A 16549-nucleotide genomic window follows, 5' to 3' on the forward strand; every position below is an offset into this window, starting at 1 on the left:
CACTGTCATAATCATAACTATTGTAACTATTACTATTATTATTATTATTATTATTATTTTGAACTTATAAAGACACGCCACTGACGCTAAGAGCGATAACCTTCTAATTTGCAATTTTTATGTTTCTACATTTTCCTTCTCCTCGCACTGCCTGTACTTTGCTACAGATTAATCTTTTACATCCTAACTGTTCTCTCTATTCATTTCCTAGGATGCTGACAAGGAGAATTTGTCTGAAAATCAAGAGCTTCTCCGGTTGTTGATCGTTTCATTCACTCTTGTGACCTTAATATGTGATTCAGGGCTGATATCGTAAAAAGAAATTAGATGCTAGTCTCTCTTTAAGGTTAAAAAGTTAACTACAATGAAAGCAATGAAACATTTACGGTCGGTTATTTAAACGAAGTCTTACCCTAACCGCGGTTTTACGCAAGCAGTGGGCTTGACGTATTCTCTACAAGGGTTTTTTTTTCATCAAATAAATGTCCTTCCACTGCCAGTTTTCGGCCCTCTTGACACTGTTCTCAAAAGGGAATGTTCAGATAAAAGATTCCAAATAATTTAAAACGCGGATTTGTTAAACAACGGGTGATCTTTGTTTTGATAACCCGCCTTCAGTCTCATTAGTACCTGCTGGACATTGACTAAGTCACGTCATATACAAAGACTTCATTCACTCATAGAGTTGTTACAATTTTGTCATAAACCTAGCCGACACTTGTGGGACGCGTTTATTGTTTCTTTTACTTTCGTTAATTCACGCAAAGAAGAGAGAAAGAAATCAAAGCTCTAAGCATGCGCACACCTGATCATGAGCAAATAGCTGCTTGTGCCATCAGTTAACCAAGAAAGGCCCTCGATTTCCCAGTGCACCTATTCTTCGATGGAACTTCCTGATGCGACAGAAAAAGGCTTAGTCCATCTCACTGCGAAATTTTGAACAAATAGCGATTGTCTTTTCAAATTTACAAACTATTTTACCAGTATAGATTAAAGGAAGCCGAAACAATCAAATCGCTTTCAAGTTTATTTATGACGGGCGAATCACCTAAGCTGAGCTCTCACTGGAGGTTCTGCAACACTCGTAGAGACGTAGAGAATATTCATGGGCCAAATCAAATAAACAGTCCGTACATTCGATGTATATCGCGCTTAGAGCTTCGAAGATATGATTGCTTAAACGTTTGTCTGACCGATCGCAGTCGGAAAACTTTACAACACCTCTGCTATCAGCTGCCTTGTACCTAACAAACCAAGATGTTTCCTATTTCGAAGTACTTGATCACATAAAGATCTTCCGATGGAAATATCTGAGAGAAGGCCACTCTCACGTACCAAAATAAGACAACTGTAGCTATCTGTTCGCTGATAAAACTCTTAATCATTTACATTGAATAATTCGAGTTAACTTTAGAATGAGCTCGAAATGGATATTCTCAAAATAAACCGTGCCGTTTTAGTTAGGCTAGGAAAGGAAGGCTTATTCCGACGCTTATCTTTATAAACTTCAGAGAAAACTGGATTTCTACGTAAGAGTTATTTAAGTCACGTAGAATCCGGTGACATAATTTGCACAAAACGAACACAAATGGAGAAACAAAAGAAACACAATTATTCATGAATACAAAGTTACAAGAAAAGTATACTTTGCAATAGTTCGTTTTTGGGTTAATCGCCTCCCACAGAAGCGCATCGTCTTTAAAAGTAACAACCAACCATTTTTTCGTCGGACACGAAACCATAGATGAAGCGATTTCGTCCACTGTATTAATTTTAACGGTGCAAAATTTACGACTTAAAACAATCGCTAGGCGAAATAAAATAAAGAGCGCAAACACAGACAAGCTTTAAACTCAATCGTATGACCCCAGTTAAATTAATCACAGATCCGAGCAAGACATCCTTCAAAACAAAGCTTACCTACACAGACCTGACGGCGAAATACGGAAATCCCGCTCCAAAATTGAAAATGTACGCAAAAAGAGGACGGATAACACTTTTTTGTTTGTATCGCATTGAAAGGAGTGCAAAATTTTAATTAGTAAAGTGAGTGCATTGTTTTCAAATCCCTATGTTCATAATAAATTCAACGGCCATGATTATCACTGGCTGGAAAAATCGTTTGTGTACGGAAACTTCGCACCGAAACTTCACACAAAGTGTTATGATTGATTAATTTTTTTAATAATTCAATGGTGTACATCCAGTGACGATACGAAGGGTAAAAATTCGAAAGAGCGAGAAAAAAGTTTTCAACATAGTCTTCGTATATCCGACGTCATAATAAATTTTTTTCCAAACTAAAGAACATTAAAACGCTAAAAAATAATCATATCTTACCTAAAAATATTATCCAACAAATAGAGCTTCATTTTAAAAGATTTTGCACAGATCAAATCAGGTAACATCGCACTTCAAACGCAGTGTTTTAAAAAGTAAGATATCAAAATAGAAAAGGTAGATAACAATGTTATTGTCTCGTATCAAGGCTATTGGTCTCACAATATTTCATACGGCAGATCATCCACGCGGCCCCGTTTTAGTCTCAATTAGTTTCGAAAAAACGCTGATTAGTTTGCAGACCTCCTGCAAGACTTAGCAGGCAAGAACGCACTCTCTGATGGATTGTAAAGAAGCTTCATAAAACACAACGCAATTTAGAGGAATAATAAAAGAAAGCGTGCAAAAATATCCAATAAAAATCGAAGACTGTGAACCGCCACAGTATCTGACAGGCTTCTTTTTCTTTGGTCAAACAACAGAATTGCTTTCGTTTCAAAATAAAACGAAAAGCGTTACTTCAAGACCACCTGAGCAGAATCACCTGCTATTACGTTAACCGGTAATTTAAATAACAATTCATTTGTTGAAAACGAAACAATTTACTCTTGCGCAAACATAAGGGTTTTCTACGACAGGTATCTACAGCAATTGACACGGAAAATCGACCACCTACCATCAAGGATCACGACTCTAAGAATAAAAAACAAAAAACAGAAAACAAAAAAAATTGAAATATTGCAACCCTAAATTTTTTAAAAGAAGGCCAGCATAAGTTGGACCTAAATAAGCGTCATCTCAGCTGGTAGTACAGATCGCAGCATCTGCGTTTGTTCGCACTGAGCAAAGCTCATGACACGACATAGCATAGGCTGAATATTCTTGACAAAAGAACTCTAAAAAATTCATATCAAAACTGTCTCCATATGTCTTAAGGGATGAAATAAGGTTGAAATACTCGACAGAGACAAGATCGTCCAAGCTTGATCCAGTATGGCTGCTTTTGAAAGGAAGATCTTTCATTTCTGCATTGTTTATCTTAAGTGCTTCCTGAAGTTTTTTTACATTCGAGACTTATAACAGGGTTATTTAAACTAGAAAAATTCAACGTGAAGCAGTCATGTAACAGCTGATTGTTGTTAGAGATTTAGCCTCAATTTTGAAGATTGTCATATACAATCCGTCCCAATCAACTCCATCCTTAGCCCATTTTGTTTATTCGTGGTCAATTTTTACCTAGTCCGAGTTTTCATCCTACCGAGCTGATGTATTGCAGTCTCCCATAAGTTATAATAGCCTCAAACGTCACAAAATATAACGTGACCTACCCTTTTTAAAATTCCCACCCGTTCAAATTTCTCTTTTCATTATTTTGTTCAACTCAAACGCGTTTGTCAGACCTCAAATATCATCTAAACATACGAATATTACAATAAAAAACTTGAAAAAGTTCTAGTGAAATAGCATAACTCTTGGCCTGTCTGCTGCAGCATCACGTCTTAGCCAAGTGGTTCTTCAGCGATCTTTCAGTAACGGTTTTTCGACGAACGCCTGAATTTTACACCTCAAGTTCCCGTTCGCGGGAAACCTAAAAATCCCCACCGCACATTCACTAGTTACCTTTTTTTTTCGGTCGCGAGAAAAACAATTGACTAACATTAATTAAAAGCTAAAATCAACCAAGCTCGAGTTTTAGAGGACATGACTTTGGATATAAACTCCAACTGAGCGGAACAGGGTGAGGTATTAAGATTAAAATGAAATCATAATGGTGAATCGTGTTTTGAAAACTATAGATCACCACTACGCAGTAAATTGATAGTGAGGATTTTCGTTCACCATCTCGGAGTTTGTGATTGGAGATTGGCTTCACGCTGACATATAAATTGTAGTTCTCTTTGTCGTACACCAAGAGGAAAAAGAGGGTACGCTGATCTTGGCCAAACATGGAGTTAATGAGGGTGTTGCATGTGTTATGATGTGGCCAAACATTTCCACAACCTAGTTCCGCTTCCGTAAGAACAAAGCTGGCAAACCCATGCGTTTGAAAAGGAAGTATTGAGAAATCACCACAGCTTGTTCTTTCATTACTGCATTCACTTGATCATACATTAATTTATTTGTTCATTCATTCACTCACTTATGCACTCATTCATTCATTCGTTCAGTCATTCTCTCATTTATTCATTCATTCCTTCCTTCACTCAGTAAATTAGTCAGTCATTCATTTATTAACTCGTTCATTCATTCACTCACACTTCGTGCATTAACTCACTCATTCATTTATTCATTCATTCAACAACACACTTATTCATTCGTTCGTTCATTCATTCTCTCATTCATTCGTTTGTTCATTCACTCACTCATTCTCATTTATTCACTCATTCATTCATTCACTCACTCACTTACTCTTTCATTAATTCATTCTCATTCATAAAAAAAAATAGTAAAAATCTTTATTCAATACTCATAAAAAAGACCTATGTACAGTGCTTCACTTAAAAAGAATTAAATTTGTACCTTAACATCTGTTAGAAAGAAAAGAAAAAATCATGTCTCAATATCTCTTGAACTATAATCCACGAAAATGTTTCTCTACTAATTATTATTACTATTACTATTAGCAATCACTACCAATATTTATTTAACATTAACACTACCAATATTTATTTAACATTCTCATTCATTCATTCGCTCTCAATTATTCTTACATTTATTTATTCAGTAACTCATTCATTCTCTCATTCATTCATTCATTTATTCTCTCATTCATTCATTCATTCACTCCCTCACTCCTTCAGACATTCATTTATTCATTCACTCATTCATTTTTTCATTCACTTCTTCATTTTTTCAAAGTTGTTCATTTACTTGCACACTTTTTTATTCATTATTAGGGTATTTCCGTTTCAAATTTGGTATGTAAATTCATCCTGTAATTACCAAATAACCTTGCTCCCTCAAAGAAATCTTCTGCTATGTACCACGTTGGGAACATGCAATTTCGTATTATGCTCTGTCTTTTGTTCATATATACACAAAATTCTACTCAGTATACATGAAATTCATTTCGAAATGGATAATTCTGGTCTACTGACCTTCACTCTGACCAAACCCTCTTTGATTCTCACACTTCTCCACGTCATAGACTACTTAGTAAACTTTAGATTATCTACTTAAATATTCACCATCGGCGAGCATAAGCGGGTATGCTGGCCACATGACCTTGGAAGATTAACCATTTGTTGTCAGGACACTAACCCAGCCCTTTCACAAGAATCTCACAAATGAACAACAACGCACTAATGCTTCCACTCAACCGAATCAATTTTTGACCGCGTAAGCCAAAACAGGAACTTTCGTGTAAGTCAAAAGACAAGGTCAGAGGACAAACTAAGTACTTCCACTAGTGGAAGCTGGACGAGACAGTCATAGTTTGGAGACTCATCGCGATAACTTAAACCTAACTAACTTCGATATAGTAACTAGATCTGATGCCAAATACACTCGATCGCAAAACCACTGACACCTAAACACCATGATTCAGGAACGATGAGACCCAACAGCTTTATGGGAAATCTTTCAATAGCTACAAGATCAGTTCTTTACTCTTGGAATATAGTTGTTTCTGAAAATTATTTTCAACCATATGCTCAACAGGTTTCAAGACAACATTTATTCATAAGTAAAATAAATTGACGGCCCAAAAATATTGAAAAATTATGGCCAAATTGATGCTAAAAATTCAATCTGTGCTCCAGCAGGTAATTAAAAAATAAGCGCGCTTTCAAATTCTGACGAACAAGATTCAAGCGACCAAACCAGGTGCGAAAAGGTAATTAGGTTGTTAGAGAAGCCAAATCTTCTGTAATCTGTAAAACCTCAAGGCGTAGTAAATTAGCTGCCAAATATGTGTAAAATAGAGCCGATGACAACCAAACCGATACACCAGAAACAACTAGAATGGTAGAATTAAAATCGCTTGCGCGGCGCGGAAAAAATATTCCACATCTATCGCTGGGACTGTTATCATCGTCGATTTTAAGACTTTGAAACCCGTTAATTCCACTTTAGCAAGTATCCTTCTGCACGGTTGCTTTGCGTTTTTACGTCCACAAAACTGTACTTTGATCAGGATGGAGCGCGACACGAGAAGGAAAAACCACCTTGATCATTTTTCGAACGTCCGCCACGCGACAGACGCCATTTTAAATTACGTTGATAATTCTACGTACTCAGGCAAAAATTTGTCTCCTCGTTCATAAGATATTTGGACGGAAAACTATAACACGCCTATGGAGAAAGAAACAATTCGAGGAGGGAAGGTAAGGGAAGATTTACTGCATAAAATTATTGCGTTACAGATTCTTAGGATGGAGTGAATGGTTGACTGGGTGAATTTTGCGTCCATTCGTAAACTTCATAGTATGACTAAGGCACACCATGGGGTAATACTTGTAATGTACGAATATAAAAATGAAAATATAACTTTAAAAGAAAAGAAGGTTAACATTACATCACTATGTGTTTGCGTCTCATTTCTATACTGAATATTTTCACGTTTTGCATGATAACAATTAGTCAGGAAAGAGCCCTCATTTTCTGAGGTTAAAGGCAAAAATTGGAAGTACTTTCATGTCGCAAGTTTCATGTTCAGCTTTCTGTTACTGCGAAATGTTTTATGATTCTATCTATCCTGGGTAATTAACCGATGAGATGCACTAGGCAGCTGCTAAATAAAAAGTTTGTTAAAGATAGATGCAAATTAGATATTTTTCGATGTGACATTAATGAAAAATGAGAAGGTAGACTTTCGTTGAAATCTCTCCTTTTGTTTGCTGATATTCAAGGCATCTTCAATAGTTTTCTGCAAAAAAAATTCATTTTTCGCAAAAAAAAAACAACAACAACAAAAACAAAAATTCAGACATCCCTAGAGAGAAAACCTCTTTAAAATCATGGCAAATTCTCAACAGTAATATAATGTATATCGATGGCCCTTCTCTTAAAAAGGGAAAGTCAAGTCTCCAAGTTAATTTATAATTAATTTCTATCCAATTCAAAATGGTGTAACATTATAAACGAAGAGCGCCTCTGAGTGTTTAGCACTAAACTGATGAGATTCCTTCGTAACAGAAAAAAACCCGCGCTACGAACATCTCTATTAGCTGAGCAGGTTTAGAAACTAATACCACCTTGGAACCCGAAGGGTGTTTTAAAAATTAATTCTCACCCTCAAAGCATTACGATCCACATAAACCGACAAAAAAAAACTTTCCTTTATACTCTTATGTTCCCTCACAGAATTTTCGTAATGTGTGGGACGCAATGACGCAGACATGTTTCACCTTCCATAAACGCAGCATCAATGGCTCCACATGTAATTGAAATGACGATTTCCATGTAGATTACATTCATCATAGCTATGCACAGGCAGTTCCGTACGAGACATAGTACACTTTAAACGATTATTAAAAGTTATTACTCACCGCCTCCTTCGAGCCAGATAATTGGAAAGAAATGTTTAATTTGCGTAAGTGGGAAACTCCCTTTTATCCCAAATGTTCTGAAAAGGAGGCCGAGGAGGAATGAAGTCGAAAAAGAACTAACACTCAAAACCGAACAGCAGGGAGTATAAGTTTAGCAGAAATCTATAAAAACATATGCCGTAAAAGGTTTATTCGTAAAAAAGTAATGTATACAAAATGAGTAGCTTTGTCTCCAGGATGTAGTGGTGTGAGTTCGTCATTAATTAGTCAATAAGGCCATTATGTGAACTAACGAGACGTGGACAAATTTAAGTGCTGACGAATTAACTACCAAGAGTGAATGGAATTCAACTGTTAGCTCATTGAACAGGTGCAAGCGCGGTATAGCTGATGAATTACGAATCAATACATAATTTCCAAAAACATTACTAGAGCACCAGTTGTGGTGAGCGATTCGTCCAACTTGTCAAGTCTCCTCCGCTGAAAGAACGTTCAGAGCTGTTTTGTGTTACTTTTCATTGATTTAGGTGAGGTATAGTAACTTTCTTTAATTCTAGCTTGGACTTTTATCATTTTAGCTTAACGTTAGAAGATGTTTCTGAATGATTGATGAACACTCAGAGGGCCGAAATGAAATGATCCTCGTTGCGGTATCTCCCAACTTGCGAGAAGAACCTCACACTGTATTTTGAAGCTCATAGTTATTCAAGCACTCATCGCTGTCGACTCCCGAAAAATTTCAACCGAAAAGTGGATTAAGATAGTGAAAAATTACTTCGCAAAATAATTTCTAAACGATCGCCTAAGTTAACATTATTGAAGAAATACCGAGATCAGTGAGAAGCATCCGGCACCGAATTTTTCTGGTTTAATTCATAAAACGAAACGAGGAGTCGGTGAAAATTGGCTCGTGTCTCGCTATTCAATAAGTTAATTAATATATAAATATATAAAAAAATTCAGGCACAACTGAAGCAAGGCCCATATTGAGGCGACGTGCGGAAGGAAGAGACAAAATATACCGCGTTCTGGCGCTCACGGCTTTCCCTCTCCATTTCTTTTTTTCACTTAAACTTTACAATTCATGAAATTACACCTCTTGCTAAGATAGAAATTTGAAAAAAAGGAATTTCCCGATACAAATAAGGTTTACTAATGCTGAAACTTACGTCTTCTTTTCATTTTCATCACTTAAATTTTCCTTCTGAAGACTGAGTTTTAGTCTCTCTAAAATGAAAGTTCGGGCGCAGGAAATAACACTGCTTCCTGATCATCGGATGAACAATTAAGAGCTTCACTTGGGCCAAGGAGGCAACCTAGAATTTCCATGGGCCGTGCTTTCAACCTCGTCTTCCGCCCTTTTTTAATTTACAATTGCATCAGCGTTCGTTCATCGAGATATGAAATTTGGAGAGCACGTAAGAAGCGTGAGAATTGCTTGAGGGTAGCCGAAGGCAAATGAAGCTTCGCACGTCCTATAGCTTCGCACGTACTTTACAAGCTTCCCAAGACAATGATCAATAATCTCAAACCAATGTATTTTCCAAACATCTCTTAAAAATCATTCATTATTGAAGAAGGAGGTCTTTAGTTAAAGCCACCTTTCCTTTACTCATTATTTATATCGCGCCCTCTACACTTTTATCACTTTTGTTTAGTCACGATAGATTGTGTACTGAAAGAAACCGCAAGTGTTTGACGTCTCACGGTAGCAAGTCATTCTGCTATCCACCCATCACTCCGTGCTATTCCTTTGCGGTTCAGATTGGTTAGCATTTGCGTAGTTCCTTTTCAGAGCCGTAGAATGGCCATAGAGACACTCTTTGCAGTTGCGTACTTAAGATTCGTCAGCTTAAATCATTGTTTACTATATTCGCCCCCAGTAAATCTTGCTGCGTTTGGTCGAAAATTCTGGAAGCTGTAGGACTTTAAAACAAAATCACCAACAGACAATACATTTAGGTCACAAAAGTAACCACTTGCGGTTTAAAAAAAAAACTACAAAGTCAGGAAGATACATTTTTCACTTACCAGCATGAATTTGTATCGCGTTTGGGAATCAAAGTATAGTTAACTTCAAAGCTATAAATATCGCTTTTAGGGGTTAAATGCGTATTGTATCTAAATATCTTGACAATTGACTCAAAAAAATTGCCCAAATGAATATTTTTCCAAATATCTTGACAATTCATTGTTAAAAGTTGCTCGAGGTGTAGCCGAGAGCCATTCTAACTTCAAAAGAGCTCTTTAGCTGTATAAATTAACAGATTTTAACTTTTATTCGTACAAAAACATTAATCTAAAAAATTTTCTCCTGTAATCACAACGGAAATGAATTAACCGTTAGCCGTACGATGGCCAAAATTTAACCGTTAGCTGTAAAGGCCATCAGCCCATTGAGACCTTCTTTGCAGTTGGGCTCAAGAGATTCGTCAGCTTACATCATTGTTTACTAAATTCGCCCTCAGTATATTTTGTTGCGTTTAGTCGAAAATTCTGGAAGCTGTAGGACTTTAAAACAAAATCACCAACAGACAATACATTTAGGACACAAAAGTAACCGTTAGCGGTTTAAAACAGGTCCACACCTAACTACAAAGTCAGGAAGATGCGTTTTTCACTTACCAGCCTGAATTCGTGTTGCGTTTGGGAATCAAAGTATAGTTAACTTCAAAGCTATTAATATCGCTTTAAGGGTATAAATTCATATTGTTTCTAAATATTCTTGACAATTGACAAATAAAGGCTGCTCGAGGTGTAGCCGAGAGCCATTCTATCTTCAAGAGAGCTCTTAATACTACCCAAGTGCTTGTTTTCTCGATGAACGCTGAGCAAATATGATCCACAACATGACCAACATGACCAACATGAATCACTTTCACTTTATAACAAATTAAGGTTTAAGATTTAAATCGCAGTACACGCTTGAAAATGCGAATTATCGTTAACTCTACAGCTAATTTCGCCGCTTTTAATCAATAATGTCCATCGTCTACATTATCGGGACGTAGCCGAGAGCAATTTAAGCGTGCAAAGAGTCTTAACACTTCCCAAGTGCTTCTTATCTCGATGAACGCGCAGCTAACGTATGAATCACTTGTTTTCTCTAAATAAAAATTCGCAAACGAGAAAAAGCACACTAAACCCTTACAGGTTATTTTTCTCCCTTACAAACCAAATTCTAATGAAACAAGCACATTTAAATAACATATCACCAGGGTGACGAAACGAAAAGTTTTACTCAAAACATTTTCATCACATATCAAGATTTAAGATACGAATTGTAAAGCATGCTTGTAAAACTCTGAAAATTTTCAGGTTGCGAATATAAGACAAAATTAGCCATCGAGCAGTACTTCTAAGACATAACAACAAGAAAAAGTGATATCTACCGGTCGATAAAATGGTTCAAACGTTGCAAAGCCTCACTTAAAGTCAAAAAGTTTAGTTTTCATTATTCAGACAATTCGTATCGAGTTGTCTTAAACATATTTACCTGAAAAATTCAGATTCAAAAAGGTCTGTCTCAATCGGGAATATGGTACAACATATCGTGCGGAAAAAATTGTTTTGAAAATGCATCTGCGTAAATAAAGATTATATCGTGGTGCAGTTAGCATATAAAAAGGCACTGATAAACACGAGAAAAATGAAACAATAAACGGTGAACGGTCCTCGTGATTTGGAGTATCATTAACGAGACAAAAGAATCATTTCTGAGTGAACGTTGACGTGAAATGAGACAGCACAAAAAAGTAAAAAGACGCACTGAACCTAAATACGGAAAATGAGGTAAGAAGCTTTCTACGAAAGGAAAACAAAGCGCTTAAAGTCGAAACAAAACATCCTACCGAGAAAAATTCATAAAGTGCATTTATTGCTGCAATCCGCCGTTCACATTGCTCGTTTTCTGACATATTTTCAAATCCAAACGGCATGCATCTATGTAATATAAACCCATTGTACGGAATTGTTATCCTTCGAGATTCATAATTTTAGCTGTAATTTGAGCTACAATGCAAAAGCTAACACGTTGTTTATATAAGAAGAACGTACCAATAAGAAATGACTGACTACCTCGGAATCTTTACTTTAAAATAACGAAGCGTTGAGAAAGTTATCGCCTGTCGACAGATTAACTCAACGAAGTAAATAACTGTAAGAACAAATTAGTTTTTTGGTGCCATTTCCGCGCGCTTTGCGACTTCGCGACGTTGTGTACTCATCGAAGTAGTAATTTCCAAAATACAATCGAAGCATTACGAAATCGCGCTTTAGATCCAGGCAGCTAAAGCCCAGAGTAAACCTTTATGCCTTTGGACTGAATACTATAACCTTTGCATATTAGTTCTAGTGTACCATATGCGGGTTGAACCCTATCAAAATCTCACATTTTTTGAAATCACGTCGAGATTCAAGACGAGTGACGAGTGAGCAGAAAAGAGCGCTTACAACCATGTCGCCGTTTAAGACTCACACAACTATAGAGCTACTTCACCTTTCTGTCGCCGTTTTCATGTTTCGTCGCAGCTCCATTCTCGTTAAAACTCTTCTTTTCGTCCATGAAGCTATAATTACTTGCTCTTTCACTGTACGCGTGTTGCAATCGACGTGAACTCAAATCAACTGCAATTGGCTTCTGCAATTAGCCTCATCAAACATTAACCCACAAGTTTAATTGTATTCTCAAGAAAACAATTAATTCACGGAGCAAAGCAAGCAGTGAAGTGAAAAGCGTTAGCGCACGTGTTGACACGAGATATTAGCAAATTCTTCTAAACTTAAGTTGAAAAGACCACTCTCACGCACTCTCACGCTACATCCCTCCCGGTCAACCCGTGCATGGGGGGACTAGTATCGTTTCCTCAATCAGCCTGTCCCAGGCTCTCGGTGAATGGGACGGCCGAAAGCAAAAAAGAACTGTCGCTAGGGAAACGGTTGCTTTTACTTGTTACGTTAGAGTGACAGTGTTACGATTGGCACCCGGTATATATTCATCATATAAGACGTTTTGGTGTGTAGCATCGCTAGGTATTTTCACGATTTGTGCTGTATTTTGACGATTCCGTAGAGCGAGTCAAAATAAAAACAAGTAAAAACACTCAACGATAATACATACCAAAACGTCTAATAAGTTATTTATGATCCAACTACTTTTCTTCTGCTGTATTTTTGTCATTTCTCATAAGGCGGGAAAAGCAAAGCGGATACAGGAGCGTCGCGCGCGCATTTGACTGGTTAAACAGGTTTTGTACATTACAAAATAACCAACTGTTCAAGTAACCATACAATATCGCAAGATATTTGTACTCTAATCGAGTGTTATTTGTACTCTACTTTGTGCAGTTAGGTTTCGTTTTTTGAAACGTCAAGGTGTGACAAGATAAAGTCAAACAAAGTTTGGCTTTAAAGTCGTTTCATTCTTTTAATTAAGAATTAAAATTCCTTCACTAGCGTCTAGCTTCGACCGCATGAAAATAAAAGTGCACCTTACTGGGATCCCATAGAGCAAATGAAGGTCGCGCAAACAGGGAATTATTCGCAGTGAAAAACGTGAAGCAAAATGGCTTCAAATCGGGAGCAAAATTATATCCTTGTATTCACGTAGACAAGCTTGTCGAATCAAGATTTAAAAGTGCTTAATCTTTGGTTAACAAAGGCGCATGCGTATCTCATAGAAAAGGACGAAATTAATGGGGGGAAAAGCTGGGAAAAACCACAAAAATTGGAACCGATGGAAGAATCGCAAGACTGACAGACGTTTAAACTTAATCTCTTTTTTTCATAGTGTACACAGGTATAATCACTAGTATGCAAAGTTTCTACCTGTTACTTTGATGGCATCTATGCTTCGGAAAAGAGCAATTGAGATCAAGCAGTCTGAACAAAATTTAACAAAATCAATTTAGTGCTAAAATGAACAATGTACATTACATCAAGGCAGGAATACAAACAAAATATTTCTACAGCTACTATTCAATCATACAAGGAGTAGTTCATAAAGCGGCTTGGATCTTGAATGACCTCGCTAAAAAATACATGTTCACCGCATATGACTCGTTTTTAATACAAAAGTGAAAGAAGACAATTTTAAAGAACATCGTGTTTCGCCAAACGTCTCCAAAAACTACCGATTTCCGCTTGTAGCTGCTACAAAAATCAATCTCCGTCGTAAGATTGCTGGTTTTCCTTTCCACTCCTAAAAAGCGTAACGTGTTCTCAAATCTTCAAGCTTCTTGGACACCTAAGCAAAAAACCGCATGTTTATTTATTGCTCATCGACATGTTCACTTCATTAACAATAGCTGTGTTCAGTAGACAGATTTTAAGTTTCCTTAAAAGGCCAAGAATTCAGCATAACACCTGTCTCTTTTTCGGACAGAATTTTAGGCAAATATTGCTTTGAAAATACCTCGGCTGGTGTACGATCGAGTTCTTCGGCAATGTTGCGTCGTTTAGAAGAATCCAAAGAATTAAAAAATTCACAGAGATCTCCATCAATCACGCTCTGTAATACAAAAATGATAGAAAACACGTGCATCTGTAAAAATCCAAAAATACACAAATCCCACCTCATAGCCACATGCAAATTTTCCAACATTACTGATACCGGAAACGCAAGTAAAAAAAATTTAAATAAAACGAAGGTGCAATTTTCAACTGAGTCCCCAAAGTAATCCGAGAATGACCGTTTCTATTTTGTCACACTTTTTGCTTGGTTAAAAGAATTCGCATCACCCTCCCCTCCCCTCTACCCGAAAGCAAAATGTATAAATTAAATCAAGAGAGAGCTTTAACTCGCATTTTCCTACGCTTGAAGCAAGTTTAAGTTAAGTTTGTTTTCTTTCATTTATCGACTGTTCACTTCTGGCTTGGTTTTACGACACTTAATTGAGAAGCGCTCATTCTGATATAATCGCAATTAACTTGGAATGATTATATGACCTTGAGACCGTTGAAAGGTAGGCTTTTTATAAACGGCCACCAACCTTGACTGGCATGTAGTAAGATCTGTACGACAGATGATCGCGGCCACACAGGGACGGCTGCTCAGCGCGCAAGTGCATCTCAAGATGCTGGAAAAAGTCAATGTCCTGGGAGAAAATTACAACAAAAAAATGAAAAATACGTACCTATTTAAATATTTGTTTAAATTGCTATGTATCGTGCATATGGCAAAAGCCACAACGGTACTGTTTTGATCAAAGCTTATTTGCTTGCTTGTTTCCCTTTGTCTGCCCAGCTGTTCATCTGCCTGATTGTTTGTAATTTTAGAAGTGACAACAAAAGAGGTTCTAGAGAAAGGTCAACGGGTCTCCAAACAAACAAAAAATCCATTTACATTTTGTTGTATGACATTCGCTATTGCTTTCTATCGCGATACTTTTATAAAGGATGCGACTAGACATAGTCCTCGAACAGATTCAGCGAGCAGAAACTCTCTGTCTACCTCATAGCTTGTAAAAACAGCATTTTTTTGTTTAGTGAGAAATAAAAAGGACAACAGAAAAAAAATAAACAAGCAAAAAAGACAGGAAAGATAAATAACAAAAAGGTGGCGAAGGGAGGGATGTTGTACCTCTCTTGATGTGAACGGCACCAGCATACCAATACCTCCTGACAGGGTGGTGAAAACTAACGACTCGGACCCTCCGGGGATCAGAGTGGCCTTTTGCAACGACAGGACTGTTTCACCGACGTGATAGTTACACAGCGTCTCCACCTGTTCAAGAAAAAATACTGCCATTTAAGAAACAAGGAAATATCAAGCATGAATAACCAAAGTTGTTGTCATAAGGTAAGGTAGGGGCACTAAAAATTATGCGAGTAGAGAACGTTTTCATTTAACACTGTTGTTCCACAGTTTCAAACTGACATAATTTCTGCAACAACAATAGTCAGTCAAATTTGGTTGCCGTGCAAACAGGTTGCCCGTTCTTCGCCAGAATCTTAAATCTCAGGCATTTAACCAGAAAATTCGATAACGCAAGAAAAAAATTTCTGTCCACTCTGGATCACTATTAAAATGAGTTTCGTGCACATGAGCCTGAATGCTTGAAAAATCCAATGAGCATGCGCGAAATAAGCTCCTTAAAATCATCCCAAACAAAATGTAAAGCAGTTACGCATCGTTTTCAAAGAGCTCCGATTTGAAATGTACAACACATATAAACACGGTGTTTTCTACTTAATCCACTCTGCAAAGCATTTCAAAATTTCCGTTCTCATTGTACAAGTTATATGGATTAATGTCAACAATAGGCGTAACCATAGAAACCAAAACGCAGTTTAGCGTCGCCTAAGCATTAGCATGTGTGCCACAGTCTTCACGGCCACCACGCTCACAACGTACCTTTTGGGGAGCACCGTTTAAGAGCCCACGATCCCAGAATGCTTTAGTACCTGTAGGGTCTTCATCAACCTCATCACTTGTGCTGGACGGGAGGCGAACCTGAATTTAATAAAAATGAAAATTGTGATTACAAACAGAATTTGGTAGAGATCACAATAGCCGTACCTACATTAACCTACATCACCTAAGTTAACTCAGTGAAATGCGACACAATAGGGCGCGTACATGACCCATTCTGTCCACTTGCACAGGTATGACGTGTGATCTGTCCTATAAGTGCTCAAATAGGTCTGGTGATAACCAATCATGTTCAAGAATTTTGCTATAGTGGTAAGTTTCTAGAGAAAGTGTGGTAGAGTTAGGGTAAGGGTTATTCCAAGATAATTTAGTTTCATCAGCTGCGTTGAATTGGCCACTGCATAGAGTT

At 37.2% G+C, this 16549-nt stretch overlaps 3 protein-coding genes across 7 annotated transcripts in view; 1 reads left to right on the forward strand and 2 right to left on the reverse strand.

Moving 5' to 3' along the window:
• Positions 1 to 12598, reverse strand: part of LOC113665679 (sodium- and chloride-dependent GABA transporter 1) — a 25469-nt gene extending 12871 nt beyond the window's left edge. The window contains exon 1 of one of the 4 annotated variants that reach the window (XM_027181399.2): positions 12268 to 12598. In XM_027181399.2, the coding sequence (XP_027037200.2) occupies positions 12268 to 12333 (66 nt within the window). In that variant the 5' untranslated portion in view covers positions 12334 to 12598. Of the gene's footprint in view, positions 1 to 1920; positions 2037 to 10394; positions 10437 to 12267 lie in introns of those variants that run through there. The other 3 variants (XM_089200240.1, XM_089200243.1, XM_089200239.1) reach the window with 3 other exon arrangements.
• Positions 8195 to 16549, forward strand: part of LOC113665680 (histamine H2 receptor) — a 14118-nt gene continuing 5763 nt past the window's right edge. The window contains exon 1 of one of the 2 annotated variants that reach the window (XM_027181401.2): positions 8195 to 8296. The gene's annotated coding sequence lies outside the window, so the exon portion shown is untranslated. Of the gene's footprint in view, positions 8297 to 11432; positions 11562 to 16549 lie in introns of those variants that run through there. The other variant, XM_027181403.2, reaches the window with a different exon arrangement.
• LOC113665678 (splicing factor 3B subunit 3) overlaps positions 13531 to 16549 on the reverse strand; it is a 24141-nt gene continuing 21122 nt past the window's right edge. The window contains exons 28-32 of the mRNA XM_089200220.1: positions 16123 to 16221; positions 15349 to 15492; positions 14759 to 14863; positions 14182 to 14277; positions 13531 to 14013 (exon numbers count right to left, since the gene is read on the reverse strand). Of these exons, the coding sequence (XP_089056346.1) occupies positions 13969 to 14013; positions 14182 to 14277; positions 14759 to 14863; positions 15349 to 15492; positions 16123 to 16221 (489 nt within the window). The 3' untranslated portion in view covers positions 13531 to 13968. The remainder of the gene's footprint in view (positions 14014 to 14181; positions 14278 to 14758; positions 14864 to 15348; positions 15493 to 16122; positions 16222 to 16549) is intronic.

The sequence above is a fragment of the Pocillopora damicornis genome, chromosome 3, assembly GCF_964200805.1.
Source record: "Pocillopora damicornis chromosome 3, jaPocDami1.2, whole genome shotgun sequence".
Lineage (NCBI taxonomy): Eukaryota > Metazoa > Cnidaria > Anthozoa > Scleractinia > Pocilloporidae > Pocillopora > Pocillopora damicornis.